This window comes from Melanotaenia boesemani, chromosome 24, assembly GCF_017639745.1.
Source record: "Melanotaenia boesemani isolate fMelBoe1 chromosome 24, fMelBoe1.pri, whole genome shotgun sequence".
Taxonomy (NCBI): domain Eukaryota; kingdom Metazoa; phylum Chordata; class Actinopteri; order Atheriniformes; family Melanotaeniidae; genus Melanotaenia; species Melanotaenia boesemani.
Window position 1 is genome coordinate 21,931,677 of NC_055705.1, and position 21,371 is coordinate 21,953,047.

General features: G+C 38.0%; 1 protein-coding gene across 4 annotated transcripts in view; it reads left to right on the forward strand.

Moving 5' to 3' along the window:
- Positions 1–1,249: 1,249 nt before the first annotated feature.
- The window catches only part of nid2a (nidogen 2a (osteonidogen)), a 52,636-nt gene continuing 32,514 nt past the window's right edge, over positions 1,250–21,371 (forward strand). For all 4 annotated transcript variants that reach the window (XM_041978910.1, XM_041978913.1, XM_041978912.1 and 1 more), the window contains exons 1-13: positions 1,250–1,504; positions 4,162–4,347; positions 4,530–4,646; positions 10,712–10,813; positions 10,925–11,064; positions 12,694–12,826; positions 12,937–13,281; positions 13,688–13,799; positions 18,978–19,017; positions 19,178–19,287; positions 19,401–19,534; positions 19,618–19,729; positions 20,086–20,286. In XM_041978910.1, the coding sequence (XP_041834844.1) occupies positions 1,298–1,504; positions 4,162–4,347; positions 4,530–4,646; positions 10,712–10,813; positions 10,925–11,064; positions 12,694–12,826; positions 12,937–13,281; positions 13,688–13,799; positions 18,978–19,017; positions 19,178–19,287; positions 19,401–19,534; positions 19,618–19,729; positions 20,086–20,286 (1,939 nt within the window). In that variant the 5' untranslated portion in view covers positions 1,250–1,297. The remainder of the gene's footprint in view (positions 1,505–4,161; positions 4,348–4,529; positions 4,647–10,711; positions 10,814–10,924; positions 11,065–12,693; positions 12,827–12,936; positions 13,282–13,687; positions 13,800–18,977; positions 19,018–19,177; positions 19,288–19,400; positions 19,535–19,617; positions 19,730–20,085; positions 20,287–21,371) is intronic.

Below are 21,371 nucleotides of genomic sequence, written 5' to 3' on the forward strand. Positions count from 1 at the left end.
GATCAAATACAAACATTTCTTGAGGAGGAATGATCATTTAATTCAGATTAAGGCTCATAATTTAAAATTGGAACAGTGGAAACTCTATTAGGGTGACTGGTTATGACAGATGGTGTTTTCTGATCATTTATATTTATTTTGGAAATCTACAGCCCTTAGCTTTGAAATCATTCTAAAATAGAAATACATCACTTTGTCATGCCTTCATGTTAAGTGATTTAAAAAAGAGTTTTTCCTGTGTTAGTGGGTTTTAGGCTTTTGTTGCTGCTGTTTGAAAGCCACTTTCTTCTGTTTTCATTATTATTTTTAAAGTCCCTCTGATGTGCATTAAAGACTGTTTTTAAATTATTTATTTAATGATTTTTTTAAAAAAAATCTGGACCTCTAGTAATCACATAGGTCTAAAATAAAATAGGCCATTTCACATTTATTTATTTTTTATTCATTCATTTACTGACATCTATACTCCTTTAGTAATTACAAATGTCTGAAATAAAATAAGATGGGCAAATTCAACACAGTTTAAAGTCCTTTACATCAAACATTTACAGCATATAAGGGGGGTGCAGAAGAGTCATTAAAGCAAACGTGAAAAAGAAATAAAACAGTTTAAAGACAAAAATGAAAGAGTTTAAAGAAGAAACGTTAATGTAATTGGAAATGAAAAGTAAAATAAAGGAAAAAAGAAAATGTTTTAATTTTTATTAATTAATGTATTTATTATTTATTAATTTATTTTTGGTAATTAAGGTAAAACATTAAAACTGACAACTTTCATCTGTTAGTGTTTTTTTTTATAAAAGTATTTCTTTCACATATAAATGTTTGTTGTTTTTTTCTCTTTAAAAAAAAGAAAAAAAAAAACCCTGTAGAAATGAAAGTTTAAAATAGAAACAGAAAGCTATTATTATTATTATTATTATTATTATTTATCCTAAATGTTTCATCCGTATGTATTAGTCACTTTTCTTTTTTTTTTTTGTGCCGCTCCCCCTCCTTCTGTTACCCACCATGTGTCTGAGTCAGTGCTGAGAAGCAGATACAGTTACATCCGGATTAAAAATGCCCTATTTGTCTTGTCTTAATATGAGCCAGATGTGACCACCAGCACTGGCCAGCTGTCACTCAGCCCACCTCTGACCAATCACAGCAGACCTCAGCTCCTCCCTCTCAGCTGAGTAACAGGGTCCCTGTGTAGTGGAGGTGGTGGTGAGTCCTCCTCCTTTCTGCTGCCCTCTCTGAGTCCAGCTGAAGCCCTCTCTTTCTGCTTGGAGCTCCTGATCAGCCCGGCTCTACAATGGAGAGAGGGTTCAAGCTGGCTGTGGCCCTGCTGTGCTGGAGCTGCTCGCTGTGTGTGGTTACTGCCATCCACAGGCCTGATATGTTCCCTTATGGCACTTTAAGTGGGGATTTTATTTTAGCAGAAGGCGACGATGAGACGTCCAAAGTGCTGTCCCTCCCTAAACCGTTATACTTTTATGACTCCAGCTTCTCCCAGCTTTATGTAAGTATAAACTCTTAACTTTTGGAGTAGTTTCCAGCTTTTGACAGGTGATATTTGCAGCTGTTGACTTGCAGCCTCAACTGAGTGTTTCAGTAACATGCATGAAGGGGAAATCAGGACAAAGAGGGTATTGGGTTCATTATCATCTATTTAGGCGTCCAGTTCATGGGCCACAAATTATTCCTTATGTTTGTATAAATTTTTTCTCTTATCTAATTCTCTCCACTGTGCGTTAATCTAAACATTCACCGGATGTAAAAACCAAAAGTTATGTTTATAAGTATGCAGAAAGCAACTTTCACAAAGCAGCTGAGTAACTCAGATTATTACACAGATTGCACTTTGTAAAATAAATATTTTACATGTAAATTTACAAAAGACATTTCACTAAATTGCACAGAAGGTTTTGGAAATAGAAGATGTCGTATGCTGACAAAGCAAACAAGAAAAGGAAGTTTTATAAGAAAAAAGAAAATGTGGTCCACTAAAATATGGGGGCTACTTACTCTGAATTGGAATGAATAAATAAATAAGTATAAATAAAGTTGAAAAGACTGTTTGTTAATCATTTAAATGGTGAAGCGTTTGTAAGGAAGATGTATTTGTGGGATGACCACCAAAGTTGAGTATACATTTAATACACAGACATGACGCTGATATCATTGCAATATGTTCATAAATAGAATCAAGATCCGTCACTGTTCTGCAAATAAGTGGTACAGCAATACACTATCTGGTGCAAACAAACCTAAAAACACACTTGAAGTGTTAAAGAATTCCAGAAAACCAAGAAACACGTGTAAAAAGTTAGCAGAAAAAGTAATAAAATTATTGTTCGGTGGAAAGTCTGTTTATTTTTCTTTTAAATGGAGCCTCATTTGTAAGGAAAATGCATCTGTGGGATGAGCAGCAGAGTTGTGCTTGTGGCTTGTTCTCCTATCAGTGCAGACGTCAGCAGAGTTCTCTGCCTCTTCTCCACACTCTGACCCTGTGATTAACCGCAAGGTCCGTGATATTACCGTAAGGTCCGTGATATTAACCGCAAGGTCCGTGATATTAACCGCAAGGTCCGTGATATTACCGTAAGGTCCGTGAGATTACCGTAAGGTCCGTGATATTAACCGCAAGGTCCGTGATATTAACCGCAAGGTCCGTGAGATTAACCGCAAGGTCCGTGAGATTAACCGCAAGGTCCGTGAGATTAACCGTAAGGTCCATGATATTAACCGCAAGGTCCGTGATATTAACCGCAAGGTCCGTGAGATTAACCGTAAGGTCCATGATATTAACCGCAAGGTCCGTGAGATTAACCGTAAGGTCCATGATATTAACCGCAAGGTCCGTGAGATTAACCGCAAGGTCCATGAGATTAACCGCAAGATCCGTGAGATTAACCGCAAGATCCATGATCTCATCAGGATCAGCTGTTTGGCATCGGCAGAGAAGATTTAGCAAGTTTTTCACCGTCACATCCCACACACTCAACTCTGCTGCTCATCCCACAAATACATTTTCCTTACAAATGTGAATTTCCAACAGGATCAGATTTATTGCCAAGAAGGATTTTTACAACAAAGAAACAATCTAAAAACCTTTTGAATTCATTCATTTTTTGTCATTAATTTTAGATTGTATTGAAATTAAGTTGTACCATTGATTCCAGCAGGTTTTATTCAAATTTTGTTTTTAATCCTTTAAAGCCCAACTCAGAACAAATACATTTTTAATATATATTTAATGAGTACAGCAGCTGTCTTATTAAATACTGAAATCTGTTGTTAGCTAGCTAGCATCCAGGCTAGCTTAGCATTCTGTGTCATTTATTATGCACATGGGTAAAGCTGCTAAACTTTCTTTTCCTTGCTTCTGTTTTCCATCTTTGAGTTTTTGTCCTAGCTGTGGAGAACAACCACATGGACTTCATTAACCCTTCAAACGCCACAACATCGTCAGCACCCCAGAGCGCTATTGCTGATGTTGTCAACTGTTTCTCAGTAACGGTAGTTTCTAACTCTGCGGGGTAAATTGTGATCAGTAACCTACCCCATGGCAATAACTTTTGCCTCCTAGTGGATACCTTTTGTACTACAATAATTTTGACATATCACATGATAATGGTAAATAATCAACAATTTATTTTGTAAGTTTTTATTTATTATTTTTTACTTTTTGTTAAAAGTTCTCTTGAGTCTGGCTTTGAAGGGTTAAAGGGATTGAAGGTCTACATGCCTTTGTACATAAAAACCAACAAAAACACAGGCAGACCAAAAATAGTGAAAAAATAGAAAACTTGATGCATGATGCTCTACCAGCAATGAGCTCTACCACCATGTAACCGAATAAGTGTCTGCACGGTGGAGTGTGTCCCAGTAGATCTGCATTAACAATCAGGCTGTGGTTGCAACTATTCCCCTGAGTTTCATGTCATCTTTGGAGAACCCAGTAAACTTCTGAAGTGATGAGTGAGCATAATATAGTTTCTTCATGATCAGATCAAACATTATTTTCTTGAAGGAAAGTGAAAAGCATCTGAAAGAGCTTTGTAAGAGGAATAAAGGTGTGTATTCAGCATTTCCTGCATTCTGTGAAGGTGTTCCAGGGGTTTCTGGTGGACATGGGTTCAGTAGTCCCAAAGCCCTCTCTGTTTGTTGCTTTAGGTGGCCACCAATGGCATCATCTCAGCCCAAGACCTGCCAATGGAAAAGCAATACGTTGATGATGGCTTCCCCACAGACTTCCCCGTGGTGGCACCGTTCCTGGCTGACATTGACACCAGCGGAGGGCGAGGACAGATTTATTACCGGGTGACTGAAACGCCCAGTGTCCTCAACAGAGTAGCCCAGGTAAGTTTTAAATCGTGTGATTTTAAAGTAAAGAAATGTAGAAACTTAACCACTACCTAACCACAAATTGTTGATTCTTCTTTTGTTTTCTCATCAATTAGTTCAATCCATTGTTTATTTTCCTTTTTTATTTTTTCTTCTTTCTCTTCTCCCTCCATTCATTCATTCATTTGCTCATGTAGGAGGTCCATCGGGGGTTCCCAGATGCAAATTTTACACCCACTCATGCTGTAGTGGCAACATGGGAGAACGTTGCAGCATATGAAGAACAAACCCGAGAAAGTGGACCTTCAAACAAGGTAGGAAAGGCCAAGCCACTGCCGGTAACTCTGGTCCACCTACTATGGGAGTTTTCAACCATCACAACCATGTTTTTGTTCTACAGACACACACAACCAAATTCCTGGAAGTTGTGCATCACTTATAATCAGCCTGGGGTCTATTTGTAACCTCCCCCCTTCCCCTCCTAATCTGCCTCTTAACCTTTTGAAAGGGTCACAGGTCATCTTTAAATGTCATCAAAGTGCCCCCCGCCTCACCGACTCATTATCCCTTCCTTCAGTTCAAACACAGGTAGACGCTAACATACCTTGACCACTCATGCATTGGCCATTACTCCCCTCCTTGATTGTTAGCATGTAATCATTCAAAGTTTGTTTTATATTTCACCCTGTTACTGTCTGCCCTACATTTCTCATCACCGAGCGCTTTGGGAGGATGTAATGAAGAAAAACGATGGGGTTCAGCTCAGTTAGTCAGCTTTGGGCTATGACTTGAGCCTTGTTTGCTAAGCCTCTATTTGTTATCATTTCACAAAACTGGCGCCATTTAGAGGATTCTTTATTAGCAGTAAAAACCCTAAATGTACAGACTACCACCAGATTAATCCTGTAGCTCGAGAAAACTTAAAAACATGCATCATGTATGTTTGCAAAGAGCACAGGAACAGCTATCCAGGACTTTTATCATGTGTATCATGAAGAGTCACTGAGAAAACAGAGAAACTGAAATCCAGCAATCAGCTACCAATGAGTTGTTTAACAAATGCTGCTGCTGCTGCTTCAGCTGTTGCACTAATAATAAATGGTCCTTTAAGTGGGCCAAACTCCCCTAAGCACCTGTCCCTTTTCCTTCTTAAACAATAAAAACATCATAACTTTTGTTTCTAATCAATTTCTAATCAACTCACCCTTATCACCTGGTAAAGCAACACTTCTCAAATTGAAGACTTCACCATTTAATAACACAATTTTTAAATAAATATGTCTAATTATGGTGAAAATAGGGCTGTAAATCATAACTTACAATTCTCTAACTGAAAGAATTACCACTATGAGCATTAGCGGGTTTGTTTGGGTTAAACTTTGGGAAAGACTCCAAGTTAAGCTGGGCTTACTGCAGTTATCGATCAAACAAACACTGCTTTGTAGTTCGCTGGGTGTAGCATGTGGGATAGTGGGGTGAAGGGAGTGGTGGATTTAAGGAAAAAAAGACCCCAGGGGATCTCTTTGTAAGTGTCCCACCCTCTGCTCTGTGTTTGTGTTTGTTCTTTCCTTAATCTGGTTTCTTTTTACTTATTTCCATCTTGAAACAATCTAATGGGAGTTTACATTAAGCCTTATAGGACTTCACCTTAAACCCCAGTTTAACTGAACACCTTCAGCTTTCGCTCCACTGATGACAAAGTTTAAAGGAGGCTGGACTCGTCTATTAAACGTTATTATTTGTGTTAAGAAGTGAATTACTTATTTTTTGTTATTTAAATGGTCTGTCTGGCTTGTCAGATGGGCGCTGTTTCAGTCTTGGCTATGATTTGCTTCACTAGGTCTTTCTTTGGACTGATAGCATCTTTCTTTGAAGAGATTAGCCAGAGGTGATGGGTGGGGGGCATTGGGGGAGGAGTGGTAAGTGTGTGTGAACTGAGGTGTGTTTTAAGGGTTGTATTAGGAGGAGTGGGGTGGTGATTTGGGGGAAGGGGCAGACTTTATGGTGTTTGGGGTCAGATGTGGTGAGAAGTGGAGCAAAAGGGAAGACATAACAGAACACGAGGGAAATAAAGGTTCACATGTTCCAAGAAGGAATTTGTGTTTTTTGTAGATATAGAGTTTGAAATGTTTTTAGCATAGTCTAATTGGAAAGAAATTGCATCTCTTTTAACACACGCGCAGTTATATTAACGTCAATGTGACTTAATTAGCTGGGTTTTTGGATCTTTCCTGCATCATGCAGCAGAATGATGGCTTAGCTGCCAATGTTAGCCAAACAAGTTAGCTTTACCAAGGCAAGAATGAAGTTTGTGGCTATAAGGCTCCTCTTGATACCAGAGTATTGTTCTTAAATTAATGCAGAAGAGAAAAAAGATTAAGAACAAAAACAACCTTAAAACAAAATGTCTTATGGCTTCTGTAGGAAAACAAAGCAGATAATCATCAAGAACATCTATAAGAAGAAAAACAATGAGAAAAACAACAATAGTCAGAATAATCTGCATTTCTCACAAATATATTTAACTGTCTGGTGAAACTTACAGAAATGTAAAAAGTTCCTGCTGATATAATGAATGAAGGACATTTATCATGTTTTCTTCTAAAACAATTTCATGAAACAAAAAGCTAACAGTCAGGTATGATGTCAAAATGTGAAAAAGTATAATGAAAAAAAGTATGAATACAAGATGTCATTGAGCCAGAACATTTATTAGTCGAGTCATGGTTCAAAATATGTTACTAATAAAGTTGCAAGATAACATAAACATGAACTTTCTTCGATCTGTGGTACGATACAGTGGAAAGTGTTGTTACCATCACTGGTATTTGTTGTTTCTGAGGCCCCCATACAGGCACACAGGGGGCACCCATCAAATTTTGTTCATTCCACCTCAAAGCAGGCTGCGACTGTACTTCAACTTTCATAACATGTTATTCTGTCCTCATGCCGTGGGACAGATTCACTTTACCGCTACACAAACAACAGGGATCCTCTGGCTGTACTTCTCTATAATGTCCAATAAACTGACTCAAATGGGCTCGAAATCTTGAAAGCATTACAGTCATAGCCAACCGGTTTGTAGTCAGGGCAAAGACCTTCATGTTCACAAAACTTTTGGGATTTTTTTCTCTTTTGACAGAACACATGCTCGCGACCTGACTAAAGGGTTTGAAACCATTCATAAGCATGAAGTTTTCCTACTTCCTCCAGCTTTAAAAAGCAAAGATCCAGTTGAGTAGAGCTGAAGTTGTAGCTGTGCACTGACTGGACTGCTTCTGACCACAATCCTGGGTTGTGGTGTGTGTGTGTGCAGTGTGCCAGTTCCCACGCTGTAGGCAGTCCAGGGGATGCTGGCAACTGGACGGCAGCTGCTGTCTGTCTCACTTTTGCCTGTTTGCAGCTGTGCTTTGGTTGACGAGCTGAAACACCAGCAACCAAACAGCAAATTCAAGGCACTCATCCTGACCTATTTTCCATGGAATGCTCAAGGCTAACCAGAGTGATTTCCAGCTTAAGATAACTGTTAAGTGATTCAAAACATAACCACATAGTTTATAATGGCAATTTAATTATCTTAAATTGTGCCAGGTGAATGGATGTTTTGCCAAATGAGCTGTTTGCTGTTTTTCCAGCTCTCTGAGACTTTGCAAACATAGCAAATAGGTGATATTATCACCTAAATGTAAACTTAAATCCACCAGGATTACCTAGAAAACAAACACTTGCAGTTCCCAAAGACAGTTAAAGTCTGTTTTTGTCTGGTCAGCGTAAAAACAAGAAAAAAAAGGCGTGACAGAATTCCTGCAGGGAGTTTGGGTGTCGAGCTGCACTGTCTGAAAGTCTTTAATCTGTGTTGGGTGTAATTTGTTCTCTTACAGCTGTGAGTCTGTAAAGAACACCAGGACTACTTTATACTCTCAGTGAGACAGACGCTAATACATATGGCACATGACCACACAGACAGATGTAGGATGGGGGGCAGCGCACACACACAAATGGCTCTTTTCTATTAGGCTATACTAAATTTTGTAAAAATATTTAGAAGAACCTATTTAACAAAATAATGAATGCAGTTTTTTAAAATTTTCCTATGAGCATCTTTTTCCTGTAGAAACTATTTCAGATCATTTATGGTATTTTTAGCCACAAAGTCACAAAGAAAAGGATGTAAACCCTACATAAACAAAGCTGAACATGTTTTGAATGCTAGTATCCAGTCCGCCTCATATAGTTTTAAGCCACTAACCAATCAGTGGTTGTAGTGCTTTCATTGATGCAATTAGCAGAATCAACTTTTTACCCTGAATGGCCAGTTTCGCCTCTTCAGTTACAGGATAACTGCATGAAATTGGATGTAAAGAGAGAGAAAAACACCTCTGATTCTGCAACAGATGCCCACATGGCAGTCCTGACATTTTAATGACGATCTCCAGAAGGGCTACATATGAACTCCCAAATATCAGTTTGGTGTGAAAATCCTGCAGAGATCACCAAGCCAACTTGATAATAAGCGGTGTGGTAAATCAGCCAGCGAAATCACAAGAGAAAGCTGCAGGTAATCCACCGGAGAATTTACTGCCAGGGAACGCATATGCTTTATGTTCTGCCTTCTTTCTGTTGACCTGTATGTTGCATTTTATTTGCTTGCTGATGCAGAAATATCCCTAAAAGATTATCTACAGGGGCAGTAATTGCACAAAAAACATCCGATCGTGCTTCCCTACAGACAATTCCCCCCCCACTAATTACAAAGAGTCTGGAGACTACAAAGTCTTCTCCACCCACAAACAACAAGATAGGTTAAAGATGTTGATGTAAACAATTAGGAACAGACCCACATACATACACATCAGATGAATATATGTTGAGGGACATCTGTGTTTGTCTGCTTGCCTTCGGCGCCCATGGCTAACATCATGAAAGATGGTCAGACACAGGAAGACAGCTGGGGAGATCAACATCTGGGCTGGGGGTTATGAGTACAAGGTGTGTGCATATACATGTGTGTGTGTGTGTGTGTGTGTGTGTGTGCAGATAATCAGGTTCTACCCCAAAAGAAAAACAACATAAGATTACTCAGTTTTACCTTCATTCACAAAATCTGTTATTCTGTTGTGGTTTGTAGTGGGAAGAGTGGACTAAACATAAAGTAAAGCATTCATTCATCTGAACATATGGATTCAATTTCTTTAATTCATCCTCATTATGCAACATAGGTGTTTGGAAACACAGATACTTGAGGTGGTTGCAAGATGGGGAGTGAGGGGTGAGAAGTCCATGAAACTCAGTGGAGCACAAGATGAGAGAGGAAGGGGGAGGAGATACAGGGAGGAAGGGGGGAGGTGTGAAGTTTAAACATGAGGAGTGAGCATTTGAATTATTTGAAGTTGGTTTAGCAGGTATGAGTCTGTAGACACAGGAGGTGACCTCATCCCTCGAAAACTAGCAGAGCTACACTACATGAAAAATTTCTAAGGTGCTAATTTTTCTGCCATCTAGGGGCAAGAAAATAAATAAATAAAAAATGATCATTTTTTTCAGGAATTTTATAGTTTTTGATCCCTTAAAGTACTCAATAGAAACTCTTTGCAAAGCTAATGCTATAATTAGATAAGGCTAATACAATAATAAAGGTGCTTTGTCTCTTAAAGTAGAAATTTTATCAGAAGATTTACACTAAACATGTAGAGTGGCAGTGGTCAGTATGTAGAGCAAAGCCATACAGGTCAACATTGACTTGTCCAGGTAATTTCTCAATGTATTCACTACATTTTCTTTTTTAAGTATACAAATGCATCCAGCAAAATATGTACTAGAACTGGATGGAATATCCAAATATTAATGGTATCAATGCCAAGGCTAGTATTGGTAATTTTATACCATTGTGATGAGATCAATATTTTTCTTGCAGAGGTTTTGGGGGCAAAAAGCCAAAAAATGTGACTGAGAGTCAACCAATAGTTTGTTTGGCTTTTGTTTAGCAAGTTTACTCTGCTGACTTTACTTTTCTAAAAAAAAATGTATGATAAAAGTGAACAGGAGCGATTTTATTATTTTGTTACAGGGATATTTTATTTTGTTTACAAAAAAAAATTAAATTTCTCAACTCTGCCATTCAGTTTATTAATAAACATATTTCATTTGACATAAATCTTTGTACTGTGTTTTATTATGATAATAATCATGATTAATAATTACAGGCAAAATCACTAAGTGATTGTAAAATTTCAAGCAAAAAGTATTGGAACCGTATTGGTCCTGGATTTACTTTTACTGGACTTGGTATTCGATCAATACCAAAATTTTCATTATCACCCAGCAATAATATGTATTTAATTCAAGTTTCAATCAAACTCTATCTCTTTTGTCTCTGAAGGTCAATACGTTCCAAGCAGTGATTGGTTATGATGAGACTGACTCATACGTTCTCTTCCTCTACCCCGAGGGTGGTCTGAACTTCTTTGGGACTCGGCCTAAGGTAAACTGGTTAGATCCACTGGGAAATTTTCCAGTTGTAGACATACGCTGAGTTTGATAATTGGCTTGAAGAAACTTATGTTCATATATTTGTACCTTTTTTTTCTTCTAGGAATCGTATAATGTTGAGATTGAGCTTCCTGCTAGAGTTGGCTTTAGTAGAGGAGAAGTAACATATTTTTTGTTCTCCCGCACTGAAGGACCTTATTACAGCGTTACCAGCAATGAGCAGAGTGTTAAAAACCTTTACCAGTAAGTGACAACTTTGTGTTGAGTAACATGTGTCCTTATAACCAGCATCTGTTGGCAACAGTCTAATCAATCCCAGATTTGGAGATGTACAACATGTTAGTCTAATTTCTGGAAAAAGAAATATATGAAAAGAAAATATTGTATGGGTAAAAGTTTTTTTTTTTAACCAAGCCCATTTTGTGACATTGAAAAACAAAACACAAAAACAACTTGTGTCACAACCTAACACTTCAATAAGAGCTACTTAATTTGAGTGCTAAAATCGCAGTTTGAAATGAAAACTGTAGTATATGCTGACATTTGACAAGTTGTTAATTAGTAATGTGTGGTCGCAAGTTTATTATCTCATTCCCTTGTGTTAGTTATCTGTGGCCACAAAATAATTATTTTTTTCTGTTGATATCATCAGACATTCTAGGTATTTTTTTTTTATCATATAAGTTTGTTTTGAATCTGAGATCATAAGACTGTTTAATTACATCACATTTTAATTTAAAACTACTGGACGCTAGAGCAAACCTAAGAAGGCAGGCTCACAGGCTACTGTAGTTAGCTAATAGACTCACAGGCTACAGTAGTAAGCTAACAGGCTCACCTTACTGTAGTTAGCTAACAGGCTTACTACTGTAGCTAGGTGAAGGGTTTATAGACTACTGTAGTTAGCTAATAGAATCACAGGCTACTGTAGTTAGCTAATAGAATCACAGGCTACTGTAGTTAGCTAATAGGCTTACAGGCTACTGTAGTTAGCTAATAGAATCACGGGCTACTGTAGTTAGCTAATAGGCTTACAGGCTACTGTAGTTAGCTAATAGAATCACAGGCTACTGTAGTTAGCTAATAGGCTTACAGGCTACTGTAGTTAGCTAATAGAATCACGGGCTACTGTAGTTAGCTAATAGGCTTACAGGCTACTGTAGTTAGCTAATAGAATCACGGGCTACTGTAGTTAGCTACCGGGCTACCATGCTATTTTATTTAGCTAATGGGCTTACAGGCTACTGTAGTTAGCTAACAGGCTCACAGGCTACTGTAGTTAGGTAATGGGCTAACAGGCTACCGTAGTTAGCTAATGGGCTCACAAGCTATTGTAGTTACTAACGGGCTCACATGCTACTGTAGTTAGCTAATAGACTCACAGGCTGCTATAGTTAGCTAACAGGCTCACAGCTATTGTAGTTAGGTAATGGGCTAACAGGCTACCGTAGTTGGCTAATGGGCTCACAGGCTATTGTAGTTACTAACAGGCTCACATGCTACTGTAGTTAGCTAATAGACTCACAAACTCACCCACCCGAACCCACCCTACAAACCCGCACTGGTGGTGCATCCTTCATGGCCTTTTTTCTCTCCCAGAATTCATTGCACAGAAGATGATGGCAAATAAGCAAAAAAATTTGTTTACCTCACTTTAGTAGAAATGTGACAAAATCAAAAAAACATGTTTGTTAAACTTGCTTCTTGAGTCTGCTCTGCATACTCACCTTATTTTCACGCAAACTATTGACTTGCCATGAAAGCACAGCTGTTATTTATTAGACTGATGGCAAATTAACCATGTGGATTTGAAAGTGCAGAAACATATTTAGGTCATATTTATGTGCATACCTGACTTGTTTTTCTCTCTAGGGTTGGGAATACCGGGATTCCAGGTGTTTGGCTTTTTCATACTGGTAATCGTTACTCTTTCGGCAACATTGTTCCTGCATCCATTGGTGGTCTCTTGGCTACTCCACCTACTCAAGGACATAGGCTGTCCCTGGTGATTTTTTTCTTTTTTATTCTCTTCAGTTCAGCTTTTATTTGCTGCTAGAAGACAGGAAAAAGATGTTGCTTTTGCTCCTCTAACCCTACCCTGGCTTCTTCTTCTAGGATACAACCACTCCTGAGTATGCGGAGTTTGAGGAATATCCAGATAATACCTTTAACCCATCCACCCATGTGGATGGGGATGACTACACCTTAACTGGCAGGGTCCCTGAATTTAAGTCCCCCTCTGCTGGTCGTGATGACTCAAATTCCCCCCAACCTGCAAGTCCTGATCTTCCTTCTTCTCCTTCAGTGGAGTCTAGTCATCAGGTGTTGTACAACAAAGAAGATGTGCCATTGACCTCTCAACCCAGGTATGGTTCAGAGCCAGCGGGGAGGCAATACGCTCCTCCTAATCTTCCTCAGACGGTCTTAGAGGGAGGTGCTCAACAGGAACAGTTACCTCAGGTAACAGTAAAACATGACATAACAAAAATCAGTGCTCATTCTATGCAGTTTTTTTTTCTCGATAAAATGGCTGAACTACAAATATAGCAAAACCTGCAAGACTACAAGACTGTAAGGGCTCATAAGATTAGTCATGTGAATGGTAATAATCTGTGATAATATGCTCAATAATATGTAGTTACATAAAAGACCAATCAAAACTGACAGTGCTGTTAGAGCACAAAGTAATAACTTTTTTAAATTGTAGGTGTTTTTATTTAAATTCTATGGTTGCTGGAGTCAGAATGGTGCTGCCAGCAAAGTGCTGGCAAAACTGTAATCATGATAAACAAGATACTTACTGAATGCAATATGTTTTCTTAGCTCATCGTTCTAGAAAATACATGTTTCCATATTTCTTTTCTAGTTTCCTCTAGAAGTGGTGGATTTTTACCCTCCTAACAGAAACAATCCACCTCTCTCCCCTGGAGGCCATGTGGTCAGTGTGGATGAAGATAATGTTGATTTTGACACAGGAGGTAAGAAGTAAATTCTGTCTGTTTTTATTGGCTATTTATAGAAAGATTGGGAGAAATTGTCAAAAAGCTTTTTATTATTTTGCATATTTCAGGCCTCTGTGGGCACCACATAATCTTTTTTTAGGACTCTTCTTTTAATTTAACATGGTTCTTTATAACACTGCTTGGGCTTGCTGCCTTGCTGTAGAATGAATAAGGGATTAATCAGCCATTTCTCTGAGTGCACAATGCAGTCGCACAGCAGTTTTGGTTGCATGCACAGTTTAGACAGCCAAGCTAGGACGAGTTTAGCAACAAGAATATGGATCCACAGATGAGTTGTGACCATGAAGAGGTGGGAAATATAAATGCAGACCATATTCTTATTAAAAACCTGAAAGGAAGGACAAGGATTAAGAGAAATATCTTCCATGACAGGGGAAACTGAGACGTTGTGCTGGTGTTTTAGCAACATTAGCTAAGGATTGCTAACATTTGCTATCACATTTTATTGTTGAAAATGTAGTAGTGGATTAACATTCACTTAACAAAACCAAACAGAACATAATGGACAAGGATTTAGGTTATAAGACATATTACACACTGTGTAACAAAACAAAACAACATTTTATGGTGACAGAGATGTTGGAGAGTGAGAGGGGGAGTAAATCGAAAGAGAAATGATAGAAAAGAAGACTGGCGGTTCACATTTGTGGACTCTGTTGCTGCCAGACTGGTTACTGATGAGGATATAGTGTTAGCAGCTGCATGGAATAAACTGCTATCCAACAACTTTACTTCAACTTCCTATCTGAAACTCAATAAAATCTGTATAATCCTGCTGTCTAAAACAAATACCAGACATGGTTGCATTAGTTATTACAGCAGTATTAGTGAAGTTCCATCTTTTTCTGCAAAAAATGCATCCAGGCAGGTAAGCTGTAGCTTTGTTTGTTTCTTCAGGTAAGAACTGCATACTCGGTAGTTTAGTCTTTGGTGCAGCATGTACATACAAAATGCTGAATTTATAGTGCAGAAAAGTGGAAGAAAAATACATTTTAAAAATATCAAAAGCAACTTTCACGATAAGAATACCGCTCAGCAACCTCTACTGTACATGATGACTGTCATCTCTAATGTGACATAAAATATCTGCAATTTTTGCATTTATGATTGAGTGATTTGTAACTTTTCAAACACACATTTTTAATAAAATCTTACTTTGTAAATAGCACAAATTGTAATTTTCAATTTAAGCATTCAACTATTTATATTTGCATTTTAAGTTATAATAAAAATGGTTCCTTTACATAGTTTTCAGACACACACACACACACACACACACAAAAACAAACAAACAAAAACTTAGATTTTATGTTTTTTTGTTTGATTTTAGGTCCAGTGTGTTTATATAGTTTGTCAATTAAAAAAAAGCCGTAAAATTACACATGTGAGGTTGTGCTGAAAAGAATGAAACCAAACAAGGCAGGTAAAGTGTTTTAAAGGTGAAATATAAAAGGTAAAATCAAAAGTAGTTTAAAACAGTAAATTATACCTTAGACCCCAGAGGGCTAATGGACACAAAACATATTAGAAAGAAATTTAATAACAACAGTGGGCTACAGGTGGTCCTGGGTGCAGCCATCTGGAAATCTGGAATCTCGGGTGCAGTTTCTCCTCCGAACTTGAAGTTGGAAGTAGGTGGAGATCTTGTTTTAAAACAGTGGCTGTGTCCTAATGTCACCCTACTCCCTACATAGTGCCCTATATAGGGGTCACGTCATTTTGTAGGAGTTTCCAAATGTCCAGAGAGAAAAAAGTAGTGCACTCAAAATTACCTACAATTCATCTTGAAAAGTAGTGACCATCGATGGTCACTAGACGGGTCAATATAGACCACAATGCATTGCGTGCAAAAGCTCAACATGACGCAAGGAGGCGACAAAACATTTTTTTTAATAGATATGCAACAAAGAATAAAATACAACATAAGGAATAAAAATAAAAATATTTACACACGACTTTGGATTGGATTTGTGATGACATTTTGACACTAATGCACTGACTTTTTGTGCTAAGTATGTATACATATACACTTACGAACGGATGAAGGGATGGTAACACTACCTCACCCCTCTGCTGCTCAGCAGCTGGCAGTACAATAGTGCCGTTGTGCAGGGCTGCTTCCAGGTGTGAGTGTGTGTTCAGCATTCCCTCCGTTGCAACTACTCCCACAGGATTTTGCCGTAAATAAGAATGTGTTCTCAGTCAACTAGCGGGTTACATAAGGGTGAAAAAGTATCTGTGTGTTAAAAATGCCCTTAATAAGTCATTTATGTTAGTTTGAAGAACTTATCAAGAAATCCAAGAATTTGTCTTAGAAGACACAGAGATCTGTCAACAAATCTGTTTGTGTTTCATTAATCTGTTTTCTCTGCTTGTTTTAAAAGAATTATTTGTGTGTTTTGCCCTGAGTAAACAGCACATTGGGGACAGACAGGAAATGTATAGAAAGACGAGCGACATCCATCAAAGGTTCAACCTATAGGAGTTTGAAGAGGAACTTGGCTTTTAGAGAATTGTTTTAGAACATTTTGGACTAAATATATGAAAGAAATGAATGATTTTATTTTGCAGAATTGCATATTTATTCAAAGCTGTTGTAGGTTTGGTGTTTATGCAGTTTTAATTATTTTATAAACTGAGTGCAGGTTTTTACTTTACTGAGAAGGATTTATATCCTGTGAGAGTTTCTTTTATGCCCAGAAAGCATGCAAATGTGTGTGTTTGCATAATGTAGTTTGATAGATAGTTGTATTTCAATCCCAAACCAACAAAGACAGACAGAAAATAGCAGAGAGGAAAGTAAATATTCACTTGGAGACACTGTAAAAAAAAAGAAAAAGAAACAAAGATAATGTTCCTTTAACTGTGGCGCCAAAAAAATACTGTGAAAACACCTCATTTAAAAATTATGGTACTTTTTCAAAGTGTAAATACAGTTCATACCTTTACTTCTACATGAGACGTTTGGTTTTATTATTACTTTTTAATGTTTAACACTTTAAACTCCCACCCAGTTTTTTTCCCCTAGTTTTGGTACAGCTGTTTTTTTATTTGTATTTTTTCTTTACATGTAGAAGCTGGACCCTTTTAATCCCAGTAAACATCCAGACATGATGTTTTCAGGACAGCCTCAGTTGTCAGATTTAGTGACTAAAATGATGAAAAAGTAATAGATAACAGAATTTATTATTAATTTAACAGTGGTTACTAAGCCTTTTCTCATCTGCACATCATTCCGTCTTGATGAGGAAGTTCATCAATCTGAGTCTGGGGTCGTATTTCTAAAGATTCTCAGGACAAAAAGTTGCTCCCAGTGGCCAAATTTTAAGAAGATTCTTAGAATCATGATGTTCTCTTAGAATAAGATAAAGATAAAAGGTGTTCATAAATAATCTTAGCTCTTATCAGAGCTCCTAAGGTGAGATCTGTTAAGAGCAGGGAAGAGGACTTTTAAGAGGAGTTCAGTAAGTAGAGGAGAATAGTAGACAGAAGAGGCAAAACTCAGGAGATATTCTGCAAACACCGGATGATAGTGAATTAATTAATTCACTATTAATTAATTAATAATGAATTGAGACAGGAGTACACACTGTTCTTCTGTCCAGTGTTGGTTGAAAGCCAACCAACACTGCTTCTTAAAGGCAATCACATACACTGATGGAAGCTGAGCTGTTTTAACCTTGTTAATACAAAATGGAGTTGAGAGTGCAAAAATTACCAGCATGGTTAAAAAATGTAAGCAGACTATCAGCATGTGAATACTGTGCAAGTCGGCCTGAGTTTCCACATATTCTGTACGATAAGATTTAAATAGCTTACTATTAATTTGTGTTACGAACCCTAAGATCAGGCTCAATTCTAGGGCAGAAAAGTTGGTAACAAGCCGGGTCGGGTCAACTCAAGTGGTATATTCAACAGGTGTTTTATTCAACACGCAACAAACTTAAACAAGGTCTTCCTATAAACACAAATAAAAAAACGGGTTCAGATAGAAAAATAAAAATATAAATATGTATACCACTACCGGCAAGTAATAATTAACAATAAACAAAATAAACCCACAATCAGTGATAACAAAAGTTGTTCGATTCACGGCAACTTTCAAGATATAAAACACAAACAAAAGAATGTCAACAAGCCATACACTGGGACAGCACACTGTACACAAACAAAACACAACTCAAACACAGCTTCTCACTAAGGAGAGCTTTACTTTTCTAAAATGGTATGAAACAAAGGGCTTCTCCAAAACCAAACGACAGCTTCTTTTCTCTACACCAACAAGTAAATCCACACAGAAAGCTCTTACAACAGACACAGCCACTAAACTCCGAACAGGGCAACCCCGAGCTGGCTAACTATGTGCCTTAGGGTTCACAGCCGCCATGAATGCTGCTGATCACGGGCTTTTATGGGTGAGGAGTCCTCCCTCTTGATGCAGCTGACGTGATCCGTAACAATAGGCGACCAACTGGAGAGAGGGGGGAGTTCTGGTGCTTTTTCCACCACCAATCCTTGTGTTGCTCCAGCGCAGTGGGATCTGCATCTCTGGCTCCAACACTAATGGCCAGGATAGGCCAGGGGCCATAACGATTTAACAGATATTTCTTTTTAAGTAAAATATTATCTATAATTATACAGTCTTCCTGGAGATTAGATTCTATGGTTAATTCTATTAATTTGACAGTCCATTCTATGCCTGTTATCACCAAAAGTGTATTTTTATCTGGCTTTTAGGATTAACCAATCACAGCTTTTGAAATGATACCTAGCAACTGGGTCAACCACATCTCCTCACTAAGACAGAAGTTTCTGTCCATTCCTTGTTCCGAATTCTCTGAGAATGTTCTGGAATTACTCCTAAGCTAAAACTCCTTGCTAGGAACTTTTTAGGCTAAGTTAAGTGCTCTCTGAGAGGATTCTGGGAATCTTTAGGTATACAGGCCCAGGTGCTTTGGAATAGAAACACATCTTTGCAGGGTAGTGAATCCTGAGGACCTGGATTAAGTAACCTAAAACCTGCAGGAAAGTGGCCTTCTAAGACTGGAGTTGCCCATTCCTGGTGTTTAGCATTGACTTTTATTGGTGCTACGCAATCATAAAACTTCTTTCTTTTTTCTTTCTCTCTTTCAGTGATTCAGTACACTACAGAGAATAAGGAAACTTGTGCCAGGTATGTGAAAGCTTCATAGTGTGATGCAATCCTAATGCAATGCTGCCCACCCTGCAAGACTCATGACAGTTACAAAACAAGATCTTTCACTTTCTGAAGAATTGTTAACTTGTTATTTTGTTTTTGTTTTTTTGCTTTTCCTGCTCTGCCCATTGTCTAGATTCCAGCAGCAATGCTCCCAGAATGCCTTTTGCTCCGACTACGCCACAGGGTTTTGCTGCCACTGCCGTCCTGGCTTCTATGGAAATGGACGCCAGTGTCTACCCGAAGGTTAGAGCTCGCTCATTACCTGACAGAAACATTCATCTTATTTCACAATTTTTCTGCTTAGCGACTTGAGATGTTGAAGTTTAAATTGCATCATCTCTTTGCTGCTCCTGCAGGGGCTCCCCAGCGTGTTAGCGGTAAGGTGAGCGGTACCGTGACTGTTGGATCGACTCCTGTGGAGCTGAACAACATCGATCTTCATGCGTACATTGTGGTGGGAGATGGGAGAGCATACATTGCCATCAGCGAGGTAAAAGCTCGACTTATTCTGCCCTTAACTAATGAAAAGATTTGATTGACCAGTAACATAAGTCCCCTATCCTGGCTGGTTAGGTACCTGAGTCAGTAGGCTGGGCGCTGATGCCAGTTGCACCTATAGGGGAGCTGTTTGGGTGGCTGTTTGCTCTGGAGCTGCCAAATAGCCAAGCAGGATTCAAAATCACAGGTAAGCGTGGTTTTGTCTGTGTTGATATGTTGCCCTTAAGATTTGTATATTGAAGACATATGTAGAGAGATGAGGGATCTCTTTTACGGCAAGGCATTCTGTCTCTCTTTGTGTAAGTGTCTTTGGTCACCCGGCCAGCTGTATTGTCTCCAGGGCTGTGATGTGATATCAGGCTTCCACCTCCCCTTTAATAGGAAACAGCTGCATGTGTGTTTGTGTATGAGTGTGTGTGTGCATGTGTGTGTGTGTGTGTAACCCTTGTAGGTATTTTCCCCTTTGATAGCAACTGTTGCACTATTATATGGAATATAAACAAACAATAGATTGATTGATGAGTTGACTGATTGTGTTACCAGGTGCTGAGTTCACTCGTCATGCAGAGGTGGTGTTTTACCCGGGTAACCAGCGCTTGTCCATCATGCAGACGGGCCGTGGCCTTGACGAACACAACCACCTCACAGTGGATACTGTAATCAATGGCAACGTGCCTGTCATACCACATGGAGCTGACATTACCATGGAGCCCTTCAAAGAGACTTACCAATACTACCCATCTGGTAACCGTAACAGCAACACTGGACTCAACTCAAACACATATATTCCCTTATTTAAACTCAGAGTATTGGAAAGTATAGAAGCGTCATTTGTAGCAGACTACATTTATTAAAAAAAGACATAAAAAATAGGGAAAATCGTTCAAAAGCCACGATGATTAAAACAACATAAACAAGTTGAGATAAGTTTGGGAAATTCATGTAAAAAGAACTGTATAAAAAAAGGCAACTTAAAATAAATTAGACAAAAAAAACTTGAAATGTTCAAAATATAGAAACAATTCAAGTTTCAGATTATTCTTCAGTGAAAGTGTCTGCATTGTAGGATAACATTAATGTAATATAAGGACTTTACAAATTAGTTAATGTAGAGTTATTAAGGTTAAGGCATGCATGTCCAAATGACATATTCCAAAGCTAAAAACATTGACTAAACTATTTTTAATGAATAGAAAAAAAAGATTAATTTAATTCCAATTCATTCACATTTAAGACAGCTTCTCATTAATAAAAATGATGAAATTCATTAAAATTCATATGAGCTATTACCTTTCAATCTTCATTTGACCCATAGTGGAAAGGGTAATGTTAGGAAAATCATTAGCTCTGGTGAATACCCTGTATTTAGTTTGATCTCCATTGATAAATATCATTAGTGGGTGCAAATGACAAACATTAAGGTTTCTTCACTGTACTTGAAAACACAGTCATATCATCAGCATATAGATGGATCTTACAGTCAATTACAGAGGAAACAAATCAATCTTTTGTAAAGGGAAAAGAAAAAAGGCAGAAATGAGCCTTGAGGGCCACAACTATGCAACTATTACTACGTTGGTTATTCTTTCAATACAGTGTGTATCCTAGTTTGATGTTATTGTTTTTAATCTTTAATATATCTCACTCTCACTTTCTTCTTTCTGTAGTTGCCATCTCCATTTATATCAGGGAGTATTCTGTCATTTCGGCACAGTAAGGCTGAGAGTCCCAATCCTTCCATATGAAACAGGACATTACCTACCTTATCAATAACTGATTAAGACAATATCAACTAGAGACAGATTAGACAATAACAATATAGCATTTGA